The 19070-nt window shown below is 54.7% G+C and overlaps 2 protein-coding genes across 2 annotated transcripts in view; both read left to right on the top strand.

Annotated features, from left to right (window-relative positions):
- The first annotated feature begins 10460 nt into the window (after positions 1-10460).
- On the top strand, positions 10461-12910 carry CUNH4orf48 (chromosome unknown C4orf48 homolog). The gene is given in 6 exon segments (XM_032856320.1): positions 10461-10644; positions 10647-10668; positions 11343-11364; positions 11367-11499; positions 11710-11798; positions 12794-12910. Coding segments are annotated over 6 exon segments (414 nt in total). The 5' UTR covers positions 10461-10562; the 3' UTR covers positions 12860-12910.
- A 5269-nt stretch (positions 12911-18179) lies between these two features.
- Positions 18180-19070, top strand: part of NAT8L (N-acetyltransferase 8 like) — a 6951-nt gene continuing 6060 nt past the window's right edge. The window contains exon 1 of the mRNA XM_032853251.1: positions 18180-18486. Coding sequence (XP_032709142.1) covers positions 18180-18486 — 307 coding nt within the window. The remainder of the gene's footprint in view (positions 18487-19070) is intronic.

The raw sequence follows: 19070 nt of genomic DNA, 5'->3' as shown, positions 1-19070 counted from the left end.
GTGGAAGGCATCAAAGGATTCACTCCTGGAGTCACCTGGCTGGCCCAATCAGTTGAGCATGCGAGTCTTGATCTCAGGGTCATGAGTTTGAGTCCCACGGTGGCCATAGAGATTACTTAAAAAAGATTCATTTTGAGGGAGAGTCTACGATGGTGGAGGAGTAGGAGACCTTAGTTTCATCTTGTCCCAGGAATTCAGCTAGATAGCTACTAAATCATTCTGAACACCTGAGAGCTCAACCAGAGATTGAAGATAAGAATAGGTGCAATTCTACCAATTGAAAAGTGATCGCTTTCTGCAAGGGAGGAAGTGCAGAGAAGTGAATCCCAGGTGATATATGGGAAGATAGATGGCAGGGGCGGGGACGGGGTAGGGCCTCCATAAGTGGACTACCAGAAAGTGAACACCCAGCCAAGACCAAGTTTACAGATCATTGAGAACTGCAAAACTCCAGTGCTAGGGGAATACAGTACAGAGAATTCATGTTTTCCCCCCATGATTCTTTAGTCTTTCAATTTTAACTACTCATTCTCCTTCCCTTCTCAACCAATTTATTTTATCAACTCTTCTTTTTAATTCTCCTTAATTTTCATTTTTACAGTTACAGTTTATCCTTTCATTGTAGTTAATTTTATCTTTGTAGATATATAAGTTTTTCTTTCTTTACAATTTTGGAATCTAGTTTTCTAACAAACAGACCAAAATACACACAAGATCCAGTGTATTGCTCTATTCTGTTCACTTGTATGATTATATACTCTTTTTTTAAAAAAAGATTTTATTTATTTATTTGAGAGAGAGAGAGAATGAGAAAGAAAGGGAGAGCATGAGAAGGGGGTGGGTCAGAGGGAGAAGCAGAGTCCCTGCTGAACAGGGAGCCCAATGCAGGACTTGATCCTGGGACTTCAGGATCATGACCTGAGCCGAAGGCAGTCGCTCAACCAACTGAGCCACCCAGGCACCCCATCCTCTTTTAAAAAAATTTTTATTTTTTTAATCAGTTTCAGGTCTCTTCTGATTTATTTAACATATATTTCTCTGGAGTCATTATTGCCATTTTATTATTTTATTCTCTCATCATCTACTATTCTTCTCTGGACAGAATGATAAGATGGAAAACCTCACCTCAGAAAAGAGACTGACACCAGGGACCCGATCAGTATGGACATAACTAAGATGTCAAAACTAGAGTTCAGAATAACAATTATAAGGATACTGGCTGCGCTTGAAAAAAGCATAGAAGACACTAGAGAATCCCTTTCTGGAGAAATAAAAGAATTAAAATCTAATCAAGTCAAAATAAAAAAGGTTATTAATGAGATGCAATGAAAAAATGGAGGTTCTCACTGATGGGATAGATGGGGCAGAAGAGAGAATTAGTGATCTAGAAGACCAAATGATGGAGAATAAAGAAGCTGAGGAAAAGAGAGATAAACAACTATTGGATCACAAGGGGAGAATTCGAGAGACAAGTGACATCATAAAAAGAAACAGTATTAGAACTGGGATTCCAGGGGCGCCTGGGTGGCTCAGTGGGTTAAAGCCTCTGCCTTCGGCTCGGGTCGTGATCCCAGGGTCCTGGGATCGAGCCCCGCATCGGGCTCTCTGCTTGGCGGGGAGCCTGCTTCTCCATCTCTCTCTGCCTGCCTCTCTGCCTACTTGTGATCTCTGTCTGTCAAATAAATAAATAAAATCTTTGAAAAAAAAAAAAAAAAAAGAACTGGGATTCCAGAAGAAGAAGAAAGAGTGAGAGGCGGGCAGAAGGTATATTGGAAGAAATTATAGTGGAGAACTTGCCTAACCTAGGGAAAGAAAGAGGCATTCAAGTCAGAGGACCCCCTCAAAATCAATAAAAATAGGTCAACACCCCAACATATAATAGTGAAACTTGCAATTTAGAGACAAAAAGAAAATCCTGAAAGCAGCTTGGGACAAAAGGTTCATAATGTACAAGGGCAGAAACATTACATTGGCAGGAGATCTACCCACAGAGAACTGGCTGGCCAGAAAGGACTGGCATGATATATTCAGGGTGCTAAATGAGAAAAATATGCAGCCAAGAACACCTGATCCAGCTAGGATGGCATTCAAAGTAGAAGGAGTGATTAAAAAGCTTCCAGGACAAACAAAAACTAAAAAAATTTGTGGCCACCAAACCAGCCCTACATGAAATATTAAAAGGGGCTCTCTAAGCAAAGAGAGACCCCAAAAGTAACATAGACCAAAAGAACAGAGACAATATGAAATATCAATCACTTTATAGGTAACACAATGGCACTAAATTCATATCTTTCAATAGTTACTGTGCATGTCAATGGGCTAAATGCTCCAATCAAAAGACACAGGGTATCAGATTAGATTTAAAAAAATAAGATCCATCGATATGCTGTCTGCAATTTTATTTCTTTTTATTTTCTTAAAGATTTTATTTATTTGACAGACATAGATTACAAGTAGGCAGAGAGGTAGGCGGGGGCAGGGGGGAAGCGGGCTCCCTGCTGAGCAGAGAGCCTGATGTGGGGTTAGATCCCAGGACCCTGAGATCATGACCTGAGCTGAAGGTAGAGGCTTAACCCACTGAGCTACCCAGATGTCCCTGTCTGCAATTTTAGACCCCAAAAAACACCTCCAGAATTAAAGTGAGGCAGTGGAAAACCATTTATCAGGCTAATGGACATCAAAATAAGTTGGGGTGGCAATCCTCATATTAGACAAATCAGATTTTAAACCAAGGACTGTAATAGGAGATGAAGAAGGACACTATATCATAATCAAAGGGCCTATCCAACAAGAATATGTAACAATTGTAAATATTTATGCGGCTAACATGGGAGCAGCCAATTATATAAGCCAATTAATAACAAAATCAAAGAAACAGGTAGAAAATAATACAATAATAGTAGTGGACATTAACACCCTCCTCATTGAAATGGACAGATCATCTAAGCAGATGATCAAAAAGGAAATAAGAGCTTTGGGGTGCCTGGGTGGGTCAATCATTGATCATCTGCCTTCGGCTCAGGTCATGATCCCAGGTTCCTGGGATTGAGCCCCACATTGGGCTCCCTGCTCAGCGGGAAGCCTGCTTCTCCCTCTCCCACCCCCCGTTTGTGTTCCCTCTCTTGCTGTCTCTGTCAAATAAATAAATAAAATCTTTAAAAAAATTTCAATAAACCTCTAGTCAGACTTATTGGAAAGAAAAAAGACCCAAATAAATAAAATCATGAATGAAAGAAGAGAGATCACAATCAACACCAAAGAAATACAAACAATTATAAGAACATACTATGAGCAACTATACACCAGCAAATGTGACAATCTGGAAGAAATGGATGCTTCTTAGAGACATACAAGCTACCAAAACTGAACCAGGCAGAAATAGAAAACCTGAACAGACCCATAACCAGTAAGGAGATTTCATGAAGCAGTCATCAAAAATCTCCCAACAAACAAGAGCCCAGAGCCAGATGGCTTCCCAGGGGAATTCTACTGAACATTTAAAGAAGGAATAATACCTATTCTTCTGAGGCTGTTTCAAAAAGTAGAAATGGAAAGAAAACTTCCAAACTCATTCTATGAGGCTAGCATTACTTTGATCCCAAAACCAGACAGGGACCCCATTAAAAAGGAGAATTACAGACCAGTATCCCTGATGAACATGGATGCAAAAATTCTCACTAAGATACTAGCCAGTAGGATGTCACAGTACAGAATAAAGGGATTATTCACTACGACCAAGTGGGATTTATTCCTGTGCTGCAAGGTTGGTTCAATATTTGCAAATCAATCAGCATGATACATCACATTAATAAAAGAAAGGACAAGAACCATATGAACCTCTCAGTAGATACAGAGAAAGCACTTGACAAAGTACAGCATCCTTTCTTGATCAAAACTCTCCACAGTGTAGGGATAAAAGGAACATACCTCAATATAATAAAAGCCATCTATAAAAAACCCACAGTAAATATCATTCTCAATGGGGAAAAACTGAGAGCTTTCCCCCTAAGGTCAGGAACATGACAGGGATGCCCACTCTCACCACTATTGTTCAATATAGTACTAGAAATCCTAGCCTCAGCAATCAGACAACAAAAAGAAATAAAAAGCATCTGAATCAGCCAAGAAGAAGTCAAACTCTCACACTTCACAGATGACATGATACTTTGTGTGGAAAACCCAAAAGTCTCCACTCCAAAATTGCTAGAACGCATACAGGAACTCAGCAAAGTGGCAGGATATAAAGTCAATGCACAGAAATCAGTCACATTTCTATACACTAACAATGAGACAGAAGAAAGAGAAATTGCAATTTACAACTGCACCCAAAACCATAAGATACCTAGGATAAACCTGACCAAAGAGGCAAAGGATCTGAACTCAGAAAACTATGGAACACTCATGAAAGAAACTGAGGAAGACACAAAGGAATGGAAAAACGTTCCATGCTCATGGATTGGAAGAATAAATATTATTAAAATGTCTGTTACCTAGAGCAATCTACATATTTCAGTCAATCCCTATCAAAATACCATCGACTTTTTTTCACAGAGCTGGAACAAAAAATCCTAAATCCTAAAATCATAAAATTTCCATGGAACCAGAAAAGACCCCAGATAAACAAAGGAATGTTGAAAAAGAAAACCAAAGCTGGGAGCATCACAACCCTGGACGTCAAGCTCTATTATAAAGCTGTCATCATCAAGACAGTATGGTACTGGCACAAAAACAGACACATAGTCCGCGGAACAGAGTAGAGAGCCCAGAAATGCACCCTCAACTCCAAGGTCAACTAATCTTCGAAAAAGCAGGAAAGAATGTCCAGTGGAAAAAAGTGTCTTCAACAAATAGTGTTGGGAAAATTGGACAGCCACAAGCAGAAGAGTGAAATTGGACCATTTCCTTATACCACATACACAAATAGACTCAAAATGGATGAAAGACCTCAATGTGAGACAGGAATCTATCAAAATCCTTGAGGACAACACAGGCAGCAGCTTCTTACTAGACACGTTTCCAAAGGCAAGTGAAACAAAGGCAAAAATGAACTATTTGGACTTGATCAAGTTGAAAGCCTTTTGCACAGCAAAGGAAACAGTCAACAAAACCAAGACAACTGACAGAATAGGAGAAGATATTTGCAAACATTTTATCAGATAAAGGGCTACTATCCAAAATCTATAAAGAACTTATCAAAGGCAACACTCACAGAACAAATAATCCAATCAAGAAATGGGTGGGGAGGGGGTCCTGGGTGGCTCAGTCATTAAGCATCTGCCTTCAGCTGGGGTCATGATCCCAGGGTCCTGGGATGGAGGCCCACATTAAACTCCCTGCTCAGAGGGAGGCCTTCTTCTCCCTCCCCATCCCCCTGCTTGTGTTCCCTCTCTCGCTGTCTCTCTTTCTGTCAAATAAATAAATAAAATCTTAAAAAAAAAAAAAAAAGAAAGAAATGGGCCAAGGACATGAACAGACATTTCTCCATAGAAGACATCCAAATGGCCAACAGACACATGAAAAAATGCTCAACATCACTCGGCATCAGGGAAATACAAATAAAAACCACAATGAGATACTACCTCACACCAGTCAGAATGGCTAAAATTAACAAGTCAGGAAATGACAGATGCTGGCGAGGATGCGGAGAAAGGGGAACCCTCCTACACTGTTGGTGATAATGTAAGCTGGTATAGCCAGTCTGGAAAACAGCATGGAGGTTCCTCAAAAAGTTGAAAACAGAGCTACCCTATGACCCAGTGATTGCACTACTGAGTATTTACCCCAAAGATACAAATGCAGAGTGATCCAAAGGGGCATGTGCATCCCAATGTTTACAGCAGCAATGTCCACGATAGCCAAACTATGGAAAGAGCCCAGATGTCCATTGACAGATGAATGGATAAAGAAGATGTGCGGGATAGCTACAGTGGAATATTGCGCAGCCATCAAAAAGACGAAATCTTGCCATTTGCAACAACGTGGATGGAACTAGAGGCTATTATGCTAAGTGAAATAAGTCAATCAGAGCAAGACAATTACCATATGATCTCAGTCATATGTGGAATTTAAGAAACAAAACAGAGGATCATGGGGAAGAGAGAATAAAATAAAACAAGACAAAACCAGGGAGGATGACAAACCATAAGAGACTCTTAATCATAGGAAATAAACCGAGGGTTGCTGGGGGGAGGGAAGTGGGGTATGGGGTAACTGGGTGATGGGGATTAAGGAGGGCACAAGACATAGTGAGCACTGAGTGTTATGTAAGACTAATGAATCACTGACCTCTACCTCTGAAACCAGTAATACATTGTATGTTAATTAATTGAATTTAAATGAAAAAAATTCATTTCCACAGCTTCCTGGTCTCACAGTAAAGGCCATTCTTGCGCTGACTACGCCCACGTTCAATCTCCAGCCTGTGCAAGTTCTGAAGCCAGGCCTGTAGAGCCAATGTGTCTAATGCACAATTTTTGACATGATTTCCCCCCCCCAAGGGTTTTCCCTGCACCCCTTCCCTCCCTCATCTCTCAAGGCGACTTTCCACAGGGCCACAGCTCCTACTTCCCAGGGAGTCTGACCATACTGGGTCACCCAGGAAGTTCTGTCTCTCCCGCCATCTGCCCCCAGTCCCCCACTGGCCGCGATGGCCCCCCTGCTCATGTGCCCCTTTGTCCAAGCTCTGACTGAGAAGGTCTCACACAGGCTTGGCATGTGGCTGGCACTTCCCTTCTCCTGCCTAGGCTAGTTTCCTGTCCCCAGCCCTGGGTCCCTGGCACTCCTGGCATCTTTTAAAGGCCCTGCAGTTCTAGATGCTGCAGACACAGCAGGGAACCAGCATTGGGGGATGTCTGGCAGTGCCCTTGACCTCGTCCCAGTAGATCCAGTACCCCCTCCCCCCTGCACCATGACAACCCCAAATGTCTCCAGATATTGCCAAATATCCCCAAGGCCAAAGAACTCTGGACACAATGAAAAATCACCATATTGAATAAAGTACACAGTGAGTCAGAAGGTGAGAATCATAAGAATTAAAAATGTCGGACAGGGTAGAGGGATTTGGGAGGATGGGGGTGTAATGGACTGAATGTTCGCACCCCCCCCAGTCTATTGCAACACTAACCCCCTGTGTGTCTGCGTTTGGAGCAGGGGGCCCTTTATGGAAAAAAAAAAATCAAGGTTAAATAAAATCACAGAGAAGGGGCCCTAATGTGACAGGATTAGTGTCCTTACAAGAAGAGACACCACAACAGAGAGGAGTCCCCTCACCCCCGTCAGGATGGCCCTCATCAAAGAGACAAGAAACAACAGGTATTGGCAGGATGTGGACAAAAGGGACCCCTATGCACTGTTGGTGGGAAGGTAAGTGGGTGCAGCCCTGTGGAAAAAGTAGGGAGTTTCCTCAGGAAATAAAAATGGAGCTTCCCTGTGATCCGGCAATCCCACCCTGGGTATGCATCTGCAGAAAATAAAAACACTGATGTGAAAACATATCTGCACCCCTCCCCTGCCATGTTCACAGGGTCTCAGCCACAGAAAGTCTTGGACTATCCCTGGGGGATGACAGGATGTGGGAAGATGGTGAGTGGAAAGAGAGTGTCTGACATCCTTCTGTCTTAGTGGCAGCATTACTTCCAGCAGAGTGGCCCGAGTGTCCCCCTACAGATAAGTGGGGCCCATCTGTGCAGTGGAACATTCTCCAGCCTTAAACAGAAGGGACATTCTGACTCCTGCCCCCACTGGGATGAACCCCGAGGACACTGTGCTCAGTGCCATGAGCAGCCACAAAGGGAAAACACTGCGTGACCCCACTTCTGTGAGTCCCCAGAGGTGTCAGATCATAGAGACAGAATGTGGACAGTGGGTGTCAGGTTGGGGGACGGGGAGAGATGGGGAGCTTGTGTTTCTTAGGGGCAGTTTGGGAAGAGGAGAAAGTTCTGGAGGTGGGGGAGCTGTTCACAACATTGTGAACGTGCCTGATGCCGCTGGATTGCTCACTTAAAAAGGTCACAGCAGCAAATTTCATGTTGTGTGTATGTTGCTGCAGTGTAAACAAGTAGGTGTAGGAAAAAGTTCTGGCTGCCTCAGAAGACAGGACCAGAAGGGTCCAGGCCACCAGGAGTCCAGATGAGGGGCAGCAGCCCAGGCAGTAGCTGGTGGGGGAGGAGGATCTGTTGGCCCTGGGGGTGCAGCAGACTCGATTTCTAGAAGGGCTGCTGCAGGTTTGGTGTGAACCTCTGCAGGGACAGACTGCTCTGACCTGAGTCAGGGAAAGCTGTGGACAGAACAGCTGTTTGATCTTGGCGGGCAGGGGAGGGGTGAGATCAGATCAGCTAGTTATCCCCTTGCTGGTGTTCGGGAAGCAGCTGGACAGGGAAGCCCGAGGCTGGTGGCTGGTGTACACAGTCGCGGGTGTATACTGTCGCGGAGGACGGACCGTCAGGAGGGAACATGAAGTGGGGGGGGCAAAGGACCGCCCAGCAGCGACCTGAGGGGTGCAGGCGAAGGTGGAGCGCTGCGGGGAGGGGACTGCGGGGCTGCTGAGCCGGGGCGGGGGTCCTGGGGATGTCCCAAGACTCTGTGGGCAGGCTAGGGTAGCCGAGGTCGCAGACCGGGCAGGAGTGGGCTCAAGAGAGAAAGGAGGGGGAAATGGATCACGGGGAGAGGTGCAGCCCAGGCGGGGAGGGGGCTAGGGACTCACGGGGTTTGTTTTCTTCGGAAATTAAAAAAAATCACAGGGGCGCCTGGTGGCTCCGACGGCCAAGCGGCTGCCTCTTGATCTCCGCTCAGGTCTTGGTCTCAGGGTCCCGAGTTCCAGAGAAGAAAAAGAGATCACAGGCTCTTCCCTGGAGAGGAGGCTCCAACTGAGAGGGGAAAGCCGGTGCTCTGGGGACCGGACAGCAGCCCTGGGGGGATGGGGAGAGAGGGAGCTCCGCGATCCCCGCAGTCAAGACCCCCGCAGCTCCGAGTGCCGCCCCGGGTCCCGGCCCCAACATCCCGCGGCCCCTCGGTCCTCTCGGCAGGCGTGCGCGGTCGCGGCAGGAGGTGGAGGGTGTCTTGGGCTCCAAGGTCAGGCTGGAACGTGGGTTGGCCTGAAGAAGAGCAGAAGACCCCCGGGTGCCGGGAGTGCGGGAGAGCGGGATAGCGCACGCGACCCTGGATCCGCGGGGCTGGAGGGGTTGGACCCCGGCGCTATTGGAACCCCGGGACGCAGAGCACCGCATCCCCTCCCTACTAAGCCGCGAGCGCTGGACGAGCCTGCGGAGGGGCCGGGAAGAGCGTGCTCCAGAGCCCCAATGCCTGAGGTCTACCGGCGCCTTGCTTCTGGGTAGGCTGGGTCCCCCTCCGCGCGTGGATGAGGCTGTGTGAGGGTGACCGGCAAATGTCACAAGGGTGAGATGGAGAGGTAAAGAAAAGCCAAGGTCGAACACGTCTTCGGTCCCAGGGGTCGGAAAGGCTGCAGCGCGGGGCTCCGCCCCGGGAGCCCCCCCAGGAGGAAGAGCACGGAAACGCGCACGTCCGGGATCGCGGCTTGCAGTCTCCTCCGCCCAGCAACCCCCCGCCCCCAAGCCCGCCCTATGGGGAAGAGGAGATAGTGGCGGTCACGAGCACTGCCCCTCCCCTGGGTCGGAAAGGCGGCGTCCAGCCCGGGCCACAGCCGACGCGAAGCCCCGCGCAGTGGGGCGGGACGTCGGGGCGCCGCGCTGCCCCGAACCGCTCGGGCTGCTGGGGTCTCCCGCACGCACGTGGCCGGGACGTGGGCCTGGGGCGCCTCCCCCCGGAGCTGGCGGGCTTTGCAGGGACCCAGGAGACGCCAAGTGGAGCGCGTCCTTTCCAGAGGGGCCGGTAGGGAACCTGAAACCCGTGCGCCTTGAGCGCCTCGGGGGAGCACGCGAGGCTCTTCGCTTCCAACAGCCCTGCGCCTTCACGAGGAAGAAAAGTGCACAGGGAAGCCAAGCGACCCCTCCGAAGTCACAAAGCCCGGGAAGGTGGTTGGACCTCAAGGCTGGGAGAGGTGGGGCCAAAGGGGAATGACAAATAGTTGTCCACGCTCCGAGAGATGTAGAGGAAGGACCCGGCCGGACGGACGGCTTTTCCCCGATTCTGAGGGTCAGGGGCGAGGCCGCGCGGGAGTGAGGACCAAGAGAGGGTGGATTTTCCACCGCCCCACAGTCTGGCTCGCTCCTGGCCCTGATCTCCTCCGAGCAATGCGACCCGACCCCACCGGGCCCTAGCGGCCGGCGGGGAGCCTCCCCGGCCCCTGGCGAGCATAGAGCCCCTCCCTCATGATCGGCCCCAGGGTCACCCCGAGACTGGGCACCGCTGGACGCCAGCAGCCGATTTCCCGCTTCCTCAGCTTTGCTCCCGCCCGCAGTGGCTCTGGAGGTTCTGCCCAGCCGCCGCCTCCTCCCGGCAGCCCTCCGGACTCCAACGTCGGTGAGCCTGGTGGGGGTTGGAGGTGCAGCCCCCGCCAGGGCTGAGCCCTCGGAGTCTCCGAGCTTCCTCGGCCCCTTTAAACTGGTGGTTTCAGCAGTCTGGGGTTCCCATGACAACGACGGCGGATGGGGGACCCGGGCGGGGTCCGGTCGGAGCGCATGCGCGGTGCGCGGTCGACGCAGCACGTCTTCCGAGTAGCCGGCGCTGCTGTCGCGGGGTCCCTGAACCGCGGTGAGGGCGGGGTGGGGCGTTCGCGGGCCTGGGGGGCGGGTTACGGGGTTCCCTGAACTGGGGTGAGGGTGGAGTGGGGGTGTGTGTGAACCCCCGTGAGGGCAGGATGGGAGGGTTCGCGGGCCCGGAATGGGGCGGGGTAGGGGGGGCTGGTGAACCAGGGTGAGGGCGTGGTGGGACGGGTTCGCGGGCTCGGGAGATGAGGGCGGCGTAGGGGGGTTTGGGGGCCCGGGGTGGGCGGGGTGCGAGGGGTTCGCGTGCCCGGGGGATGAGGGAGGGGTGGGAGGGTTTCGGGAGTCCGGGGTGAGCGGGGTGGGCGGGGTTCGCGGGCCCGGGAGGTAAGGGCGGGTTGCGGGATCCGTGAACCACGGCGAAGGATTCGAAGGCCTGGGGGGTGCGGGCGGGTGGGGGGTCCCTGAACCGGGGTGAGGGAGGGGTACGAGAGGTTCACGGGCCCGGGGGGTCCGGGCGGGGTGGGAGCGGGTCCGTGAACCGCGGCGAGGGCTGTGTTGGCGGGGTGCTAGGGGTTCGAGGGCCTGGAGCAGGGGTGCGGGCCGCGTGGGGAGGGGTCCGTGAACATTGGCGAGGGGTTCGCGGGCCCGGGGGTTGCGGACGGGTTAGGGGGGTCGGTGAAGCCCGCTGAGGGCACCACTGATCCCCGCGGCTCGCTGCAGGGCGGCCCCGGCTCCCTGCGCTCGGCCATGGCCCCCCCGCCGCTGTGCAGGCTCCCGAGGTCGCTGCCGCCGTGGCTGCTGCTGCTGCTGAGCGTGGCGCTGTTGGGTTTCCAGGCCCGCGCCGAGCCCGCCACCGGGAGCGCGGTCCCCGCGCAGAGTACGTGCGTCACGGAAGGTTCCCCACGAGGCCCCGACGCCACCGGGGCGTGCGAGAGCACCGTGCCTCCCTATTGTTCCCAGCACCGACCCTGCGCCCCTTCCTCAGTCGGGCTCCCGGGCCGCCCCTTCGGTGGGAGGTGCTGGGGGGAGGGGGCGCTGGGCTAGCTAGCTAGTGACGTTCCCTCCGCGCTGATGCGCACCCCCGCAGGCCGTCCGTGCGTGGACTGTCACGCGTTCGAGTTTATGCAGCGCGCCCTGCAGGACCTTCGGAAGACGGCCTACAGCCTGGACTCGAGGGTGAGCCCCTCTAGCCGGGAGGCAGATGCCTGGGGGTGGGGGGCCAGGACCCAACCTGTGGCACTGGCCGATGTTCTTCCTGTCCTCATCTGGCTCCAGTGTTCGGAAGGGCATTCTGGGCGCAGGCCTCACCCATGAGCATTTCCAGCCCCCTGGAGGGAGGGTGTCCCCTGCCCCAAGGCCAGGACCTGAGAAGGAACCGCCAGTCTCATTCAGCATCCCCCCACAGGGGGCAATGAGGCCCAGCGGCCAGCGGATAGAGGGGTCACTTTCCTTGGGTGAGAAAGGGGTGCAAGGTGGGAAGGGTTGGGCAAGAAAGGACAGCTTGGGTACGGTGGTCTGGGAGACTCCGCATCCCCCAGCCTCACCTGGGGGAGGAATGGGTGTGCTCAGAGGCTCACCCCCCAAGTCTGGGAGGAACGCGGAGCCCTCCCATCCTCACCTGCGTCCTCACTGTGCCTTAGCCAAGGGAATTTTCACTTAGGACAGAGATAGGTACTCCTCTCCGGAATGCAGGAGAATCTCCAGATGTGGAAAGGAGGGAAGACCCTACCCAGGTCCCCTTTCCTGGCCAGCTCCCTAGGGCCCAGATCGAGGTCTGGAGTGCTTCTAGCATCTGGATCTCATTGAGTCTGAGTCTGGGGCCCTGAGAGGAGCAGCCCCAGCCCATCTTGGGGATGGTGTTTGGGGACCCTGAGAGGCAGCACATGGGTTGAAGGAGAACCACTGGGAAGTAGTCCAGGCTGGGGATGAGCATGTACTGGGTCCAGGACAGGACAGCTGAGCCAGCAGAAACCACAGAGAGTCTAGAGGAAGAGCGTGGGGAGGAGAAGAGGCCCCCAGGGTAGCAGAGGGTCTGACCATCAGGGTGTTTGGGGGGTTCTGAGGTTTCAGGAACAGGTGGAGAGGGTACGGCCAGTACCACCTGGAGATGACGTGCCCTCAGGAGCTGGCAGATGGAGTGCCTTGCCCTCACTGCCCCTATTGCTTTGCAGACCGAGGCCCTCCTGCTGCAGGCCGAGCGCCGGGCCCTCTGTGCCTGCTGGCCTGCTGGCCGCTGAGGCCCCTCACCCGCCACTATTCCCCCATCAATAAACACGGGCCCCACATGCTGTGTCCTGTCTCCCTGTTCTGGCCACCAGAGCCTATCTGCGTCGCCCCTGGGGGTTCCTGGTGTGGGACTTGGTTTCCCCAGCAGTTCTGTGGGAGCCACACCAGTGCGGATGCTAAGCAGATACGCATGTCTAGCCCTGCATGAGGACCTATAGCCGCTGGCACTGTGTGGCCCCTGGAGGTCTGCCTTCAGACACCTGCTCGCTTGCCTGCCTCTCCTTTGATGCCAGGAGAGCAGAGAAGCTGGCTTTGCCCCTGGAACAGCTGTGTCAGTGCTGAGCTCTCCCCTGACTCAGGCTCCTCTGCACTGCGTTGGGGATGGCTGTAGGGGGAGCTCCCTTCAGGCTCTGACCTGGACCCCCATGTCTCCTGGCCCGCAGTGGCTGCCTGGAGAGTCAGGAGGAGCCGGCAGCCAGGGAAGGCTTCTCCAGGAAGGGAGGGCTGGCCGGGTCCCCACAGCCTCCACCCAGCCTGCTGGGGACCTCCTCCAGCCTCAGCCCAGCCCCTGGGCACCAGGGAATAAGAATCTGGGCCCAAATACAAGTGTTGCATCTGTGAGTAACAGGCCCGTACTCATCCACAGGTGTGTGTGTAGCACCGGGCAGGAGGCCTCCAGGGGAGTCAGGTAACCCTCCCTCCGACCCTCCATTCCTTCCATCAATGTTTTGTAGTATCCAAGCAATGCTTTGCAGCCTCCAGGAGCATGGCGGGGCCATGGCTGGACATGACAGCTGTGGGACACTTGGCCTTTCTGGAGTGTTCCCTGCAGCAGGGCGCTCCTGCTGCTCTTGCAGCAGAGGAGGATCGCCCACCCCCGGCTCACGCACATTTACCCAGAGACTTCCTCCAGGCCTCAGCCCCACAGCACCTGCCCTGCCCTTGCTCCCACCCTGGGACCCGTCCTGTCTTCTGGGCTTTTCTGCCTAGAGGCGCCAGGCATGCAGCTTCCGCTCCGCGTGTCTGGACTACGGGGAACAAACCAGAGTCCTACCTTGGTCGTGGTGGGAGGTTGAGCTAGAGGTTGGCGGTGCGGATGCCTGTGAACTCTAAAGCAGGCCAGAGAGAGACGAGGGAGTGCCGACGCCATGTGAAGCTCACACCAGCCCTCAGTGCTGGAAGTGAGCGGGGTACGCGATGGCAGGGGTCAGAATTCGGTCCTGGGGCCCCAGAAAGGAGCGGAGGGCGAACGGGGGCAGGTGCCTTCCCTCCCGGGCCCCGCCCCGACAGTGCTGATGTTCCATTGGTTGGCTTCCGTCACGTGGCCGTTCCTGGCTGCCGGGGAGGTGGGGCTGGACCGCGTTCTCTGCCTGGGTTGTTCAATTTAGCAAATGCAGATCTAGGACCAATGAATACTTACCCCTATCAAAAGTACAAGTATTGGGGCGCCTGGGTGGCTCAGTGGGTTAAGCCTCTGCCTTTGGCTTACGTCATGATCTCTGGGTCCTGGAATCGAGCCCCACATCGGACTCTGTGCTCAGCGGGAAGTCGGCTTCCCCCTCTCTCTCTGCCTACTTCTCTGCCTACTTGAGATCTCTGTCAAATAAATAAATAAAATCTTTTAAAAAAATAAAAATAAATAAAAAGTACAAGTACTTCTGGTGTAAGTACTCATTAGTATAAGTATGTCCCACCAGTATTTAGGATATTTGTACTAAAAATTATTCACTTATTCAAAATTTAAACTTATCTGGGCACCCTGTATTTTAAGGGCAGCCATGAGGCCTGGCACAAAATGGGGTTTCTATTACTCTGAAGAACAGGGACGGCCAAGGGCTTGTTTCAGAAAGCCTCTCATAGGAATACTCTTTGTGGGGAAGTAGGAGCACAAGCTCCCCAGACAGAGCCTGCAGTGGCTGGTGGAGGAGCCCGGAGCCTGGCGTACCTGGCCGTGCTAGTGTTGAGGCCAGCCCTAGGCCCTTGAGCAGAGAGGTCTGGAAAGCAACTGGACAGATATGTGTGGAAAAGGGGCCAGAGAGAGAAATTTAGGAACACAAGTGCTGGCTGAGACCCTTGCGTCCTGGGTATGGGACAGAGTGGAGGTGAGCACTAAGAGGGCAGAGAGGAGGGGTCCCTAGAGGAGAGGGGGCAGCTGCCAGGCATGAAGAGAGCTGAGGCAGGTGAGGGCTTTGGTTAGGAAGGAGGGGTCATCATGCCACACGCTGCTGAGGTCAAGAAGGGCCAAGCCTGGACCACTAAGTTTGGCAGCACTGGTCATTGTTGACCTTAAGAACAATGTTAATTGTGGGAGGGGAGCTAAGCAGTGAATTGGGAATGCATTATCTTTAGGAGAGCTTTAGTTTTTTCTGGACTTGATGTTTGCCTTAATGTTCCCACACTGTCTGCCTTTATCACATCCTTACCTTCAAGTCACCTCAATGCCTCCTGCCAGGCCCTGGCCCTGCTGCTCCCCGCAAGTTGGGTACTCCATACTCCCCACTGCCCCTTTCACTCTTCTGGCTTAGAGTCACTTCTTCCTAGACCTCTTGTCATTCTTTCATGTTGCTTGTCCTCGGTATCTTTCTAGAAAACCCAGTGGTGTGTAAACTTTCTGAGCTGGCCTGTCTGAAAATATCTTTTGCTGGCATGTTAAATTCATATCCCCTCCTACTTCCGGGCCTTTGCACAGGCTGTCATCTCTCCAAGGATTTACTCACTTGGCCTCCTCCATGACCCACCTCACTCTTTAGTTCCTTATCCTACCTTGCTTTGTTTGTTTATTTGTCCCCAAGGGATACTAGAGCTTTGATCTCCTTTATTTATTTCTGGCCCCTTCCCTGCTGGATTGGAAAGCCTCAGGAGGACAGACCTTTGTTCTTTTCAGGGCCCAGATAGAGGGTGGGCACTCACTGAGCCTGTGTGGAAGGGAGGAATGAGGGCTTGGTCATGGGCTCTGGGTGAGAAGATTGAGCAGTTTGGGTCCACCAGCTGCTGGTGGCTGGTGCCTGTCAGGAGCCTTTCCCTCCCACCCCCAGGACACTCTCAGGACTGAAGGTAGACAGGCTTTAATCAGGAGTCTCGGGTCCTTAGCCTAAAACAATAATCTTTATTATATTATGGTTGTTCCCTTCTCTTTTCTCTTTGGACAGCTGCTGTCAGTTGCACACTGGGCCTCCCATCTGGTCTGTTTTTCTTTTTTCTTCCCACCCCCTGGTATTTTGGTTCACTTCTCTGGAGACCCCTTGGTCTTCCTCCAGTGCTCCCACCCACCTCTGTTGCTTCCCAGGCCCCCTGTACTTTGGACCACTGATGAAGTTTGGGTCTCAGTCCCCAGTTCTTCCCCGGAGGGGACAGGCTGGCCCTCGCAGGGTCCTCGGAGGAGACCTTATAGGTCTGCCCTGGGATATCCCGTGGGTCCCTTCTTCACCTGGGATGAGGGCTTTTCCACTAACGCGCCATCCTGTCTTTGGCATCCACCGCTAGCACCGAGCAGGGGAGGCCCAGGGCTCCCAGCCTACTTGACCTTTGGCGTCTGGGAGGGGTCTGGTCTGGTACACCCGCCCCGCTGCCATGGGCCCAGGCCTAGCTCCAAGCCTGGTACCCAGCCCAGACTGCGGGGGTGTGGGGTAGAACTGCAGGTGGTTGGGGCTGCCCAGGTGACTAGGGTGTGGACCCTGAGCAGCAGAAGCCAGAGGAATGCATGCGAGACCGGACCCAGAGAACAGACCAGCCCAGCTTCAGTTTCCTTGTCTGTGAAATGGGTTCCTGATGCTGGCAGAGAGTGCAGTGCAGGGGAGGGGACATGGCTTTCATGTCACCAGGGAGGGAACAGGCTCAGTGGTGGGCCTGGGAGCCTGCTGCCTGGGCAGACTTCTCTTCCCTTTAAGGTCACCTCCACTCAGAGCTCTAAAGCGGAGGCTGTGAGGTCACCAACATCTTCCAGGTGGCTGTCCCTGGGGTCCAGCTCTGTCCCTTCCAAGCTGAGTCTGGCTGACTTCTCCCCATTTCCTCCGGGTACTCTCCAGGGCCCTCTAGACCAGGATGCTGCAGTGCTAGGCTAGCCAAGCTATCTTGGGGAGCAGGGGGTTCAAGGACTTAGGGCTGAAGATGAGGTCAGGCCACCCGGAGGAAGGGACCTCTGCAGATGGAAGACCCACCAAAGTCAGGCTGAGTGGAAATGCAGGTCTTGCCCTCCACCTATGTGCTTGACTGTTGGGGGCCAGAGGGGGCTTAGCCTCGAGCTCAGGGTCTGGGGGTGGGTGGGTCGGATGGTCTCCAGCAGAGGCTGTGGCCCTCTAGGGGCAGGGCCACTCTGCAGGGAGCAGCCTCTTCACACCATGCCTGGGTCAGAGGTCAGGGATCAGGACACTGCCCAGGAGCTCCTAGATCCTCCACCTGGTCCTCCCTCCTTCTGGCCCCCATCACAGAAAAGCACAGTGTTTCAGAATCCCTGATCTGGTGCTCAAGGCCCACATCCAAAGCCCTATCTCCCCTTTGTCTGAAGCCCCTTGACTCCTCCAGGCACTGGAGCCACCCCTCCCCATAACTTGTTTTTCCTGCCTGGACCCCCTGCCTGCTGTTGGCTTTGCTGGGACTCGTCTGCTCTCCACCTGGTCAACCTCAGGACCCCGGTAGCCGTTCCGCCATGGCTGGTCAGGCTCCCTTCAGCGTTCAGGCAGCACGCGGAGTGATTTCTGAATGGATCTGTATGCTCCTTTGAGATTCTCCGTGATTTCACTTTCCTCTCCTGGAAGATGACAGCCAGGCCCCAGACAAATCCTGGCATCTGGGAAATACAGCGTGGGGTGACTTCCCAATTTGGCGGCCCCCTCCCACCATGGTCCTTGCACTGGCGATCCTGGCTGTGGACTAGTCCAGCTCCTGGGTCCGGCGTCCTCCCTACTCTGCCCGGGTCCCTTGGTGTGACGGTGGCGAGGGATCATCCTCATCCTAGCCTCTAAGTGATGGTAGCTGCCTCTCTGGGCTCCAGGCAGGCAGAGGGTCGTTAGGCCTGGTCCCCTAGGTCTCAACTCCAGCCAAGCCGATGAACTCAGCTCCAGGCTGCCCTGAGAGGTCACCGCGGGGAATGCGGGGAGATGCGGGGCGATGTGGGGCGATGCGGGGAAGGGGTGCATAGCGGCAGGGGGCTGGGTTCATAAAGTGTTAGGGGAGGGATCTGGGATTACCTGTCCCCTACCCTCACCCTCACGCTCACACCCCGTCCCCGGCCCGCAGCGTCAGTAGGCAGGTAGGCTCGCAGGGACCCGCAAGACTCAGCAAGAGCATCCCCCCGCCCCCGCCCCCCGCACCTGCACCGAGATCGTGGAGCGCATGCGCGGGCCGAGGAGGGCGGCGGGGGGGGCGAGCCAGGAGGGGTCCTACCGGCCCAGCGCCCCCCGTGTCCGATGCCGGAATTCGGTGTCGGAGCAGAAGGTTGCTGTGCTGCGCCCGGACGCGGGGGGCTGCGGGCGAACTAGGCATCACATTCCGCTGCGACTGCGTACCCGCGCGTCCAGCCCGTGTGGCCCCGGGCGCAGGTTCCTAGGGCCGTCAGGCCGGGGAAGCCGCGACGCCCCTCCCCGGGGCCCGGGGCCGGCGTCGCGTTCAGACAAAGGGGAGGGAGCTGGAGCTGGAGCTGGTTCGGTGACTGCGCCCGGCGGCCGGCCGGAGAGAAGGAGGACGCGGCGCCGCGGACTGCAGCGGCGCGGCCCCAGGACCCGATGATCCCAGGCCCGCGCTGAAGGGTGGAGGTGCGGGGGTGCAAGGGCCCGGCGGGAGGCGCCCTGCCGGGAGCCCCCACGGAGCGCCCCCTCCGGGCCGGGGACCCGGTTCGCGCTCGCGCTCGTCCCTGGCCACCTCGCGGGGCTCGGCCGCTCCGTCGTGCCCCGGGCTGCCCGCGCCACCCCCACCCAGGCGCTCTCCCGCCGGCCGCCCGCACCCGGCCGCCGCGCAGCGCCCAAGTGTGCCATCGGGCGGGCGCGGAGGCGGCGTCTGCTCCCACCCGCGAGATCACATGGTGACCCTCGGCAGCCAATGCAGTGGACGCTAGGACCCTGCGGGACCCCGGGCGCCGCGACTGCACCGGCGCCGCTGCATTATAAATACTTCTCCAAAATGCGGCGCAGCTCCCTGCGCGCGCCCCGGCCGCCCGCCGCCTCCGCCCCGCGCCCCTGAGCCGCCGCCGCCGCCGCCGCCGCCGCCGCCGCCGCCACCGCCGCCGCC

This window comes from Lontra canadensis, unplaced genomic scaffold, assembly GCF_010015895.1.
Source record: "Lontra canadensis isolate GAN:19392208 unplaced genomic scaffold, GSC_riverotter_1.0 scaffold1, whole genome shotgun sequence".
NCBI lineage: Eukaryota > Metazoa > Chordata > Mammalia > Carnivora > Mustelidae > Lontra > Lontra canadensis.
Note: the sequence above shows the minus strand (reverse complement) of the source record. Positions and strands in the feature narration are given on the sequence as shown.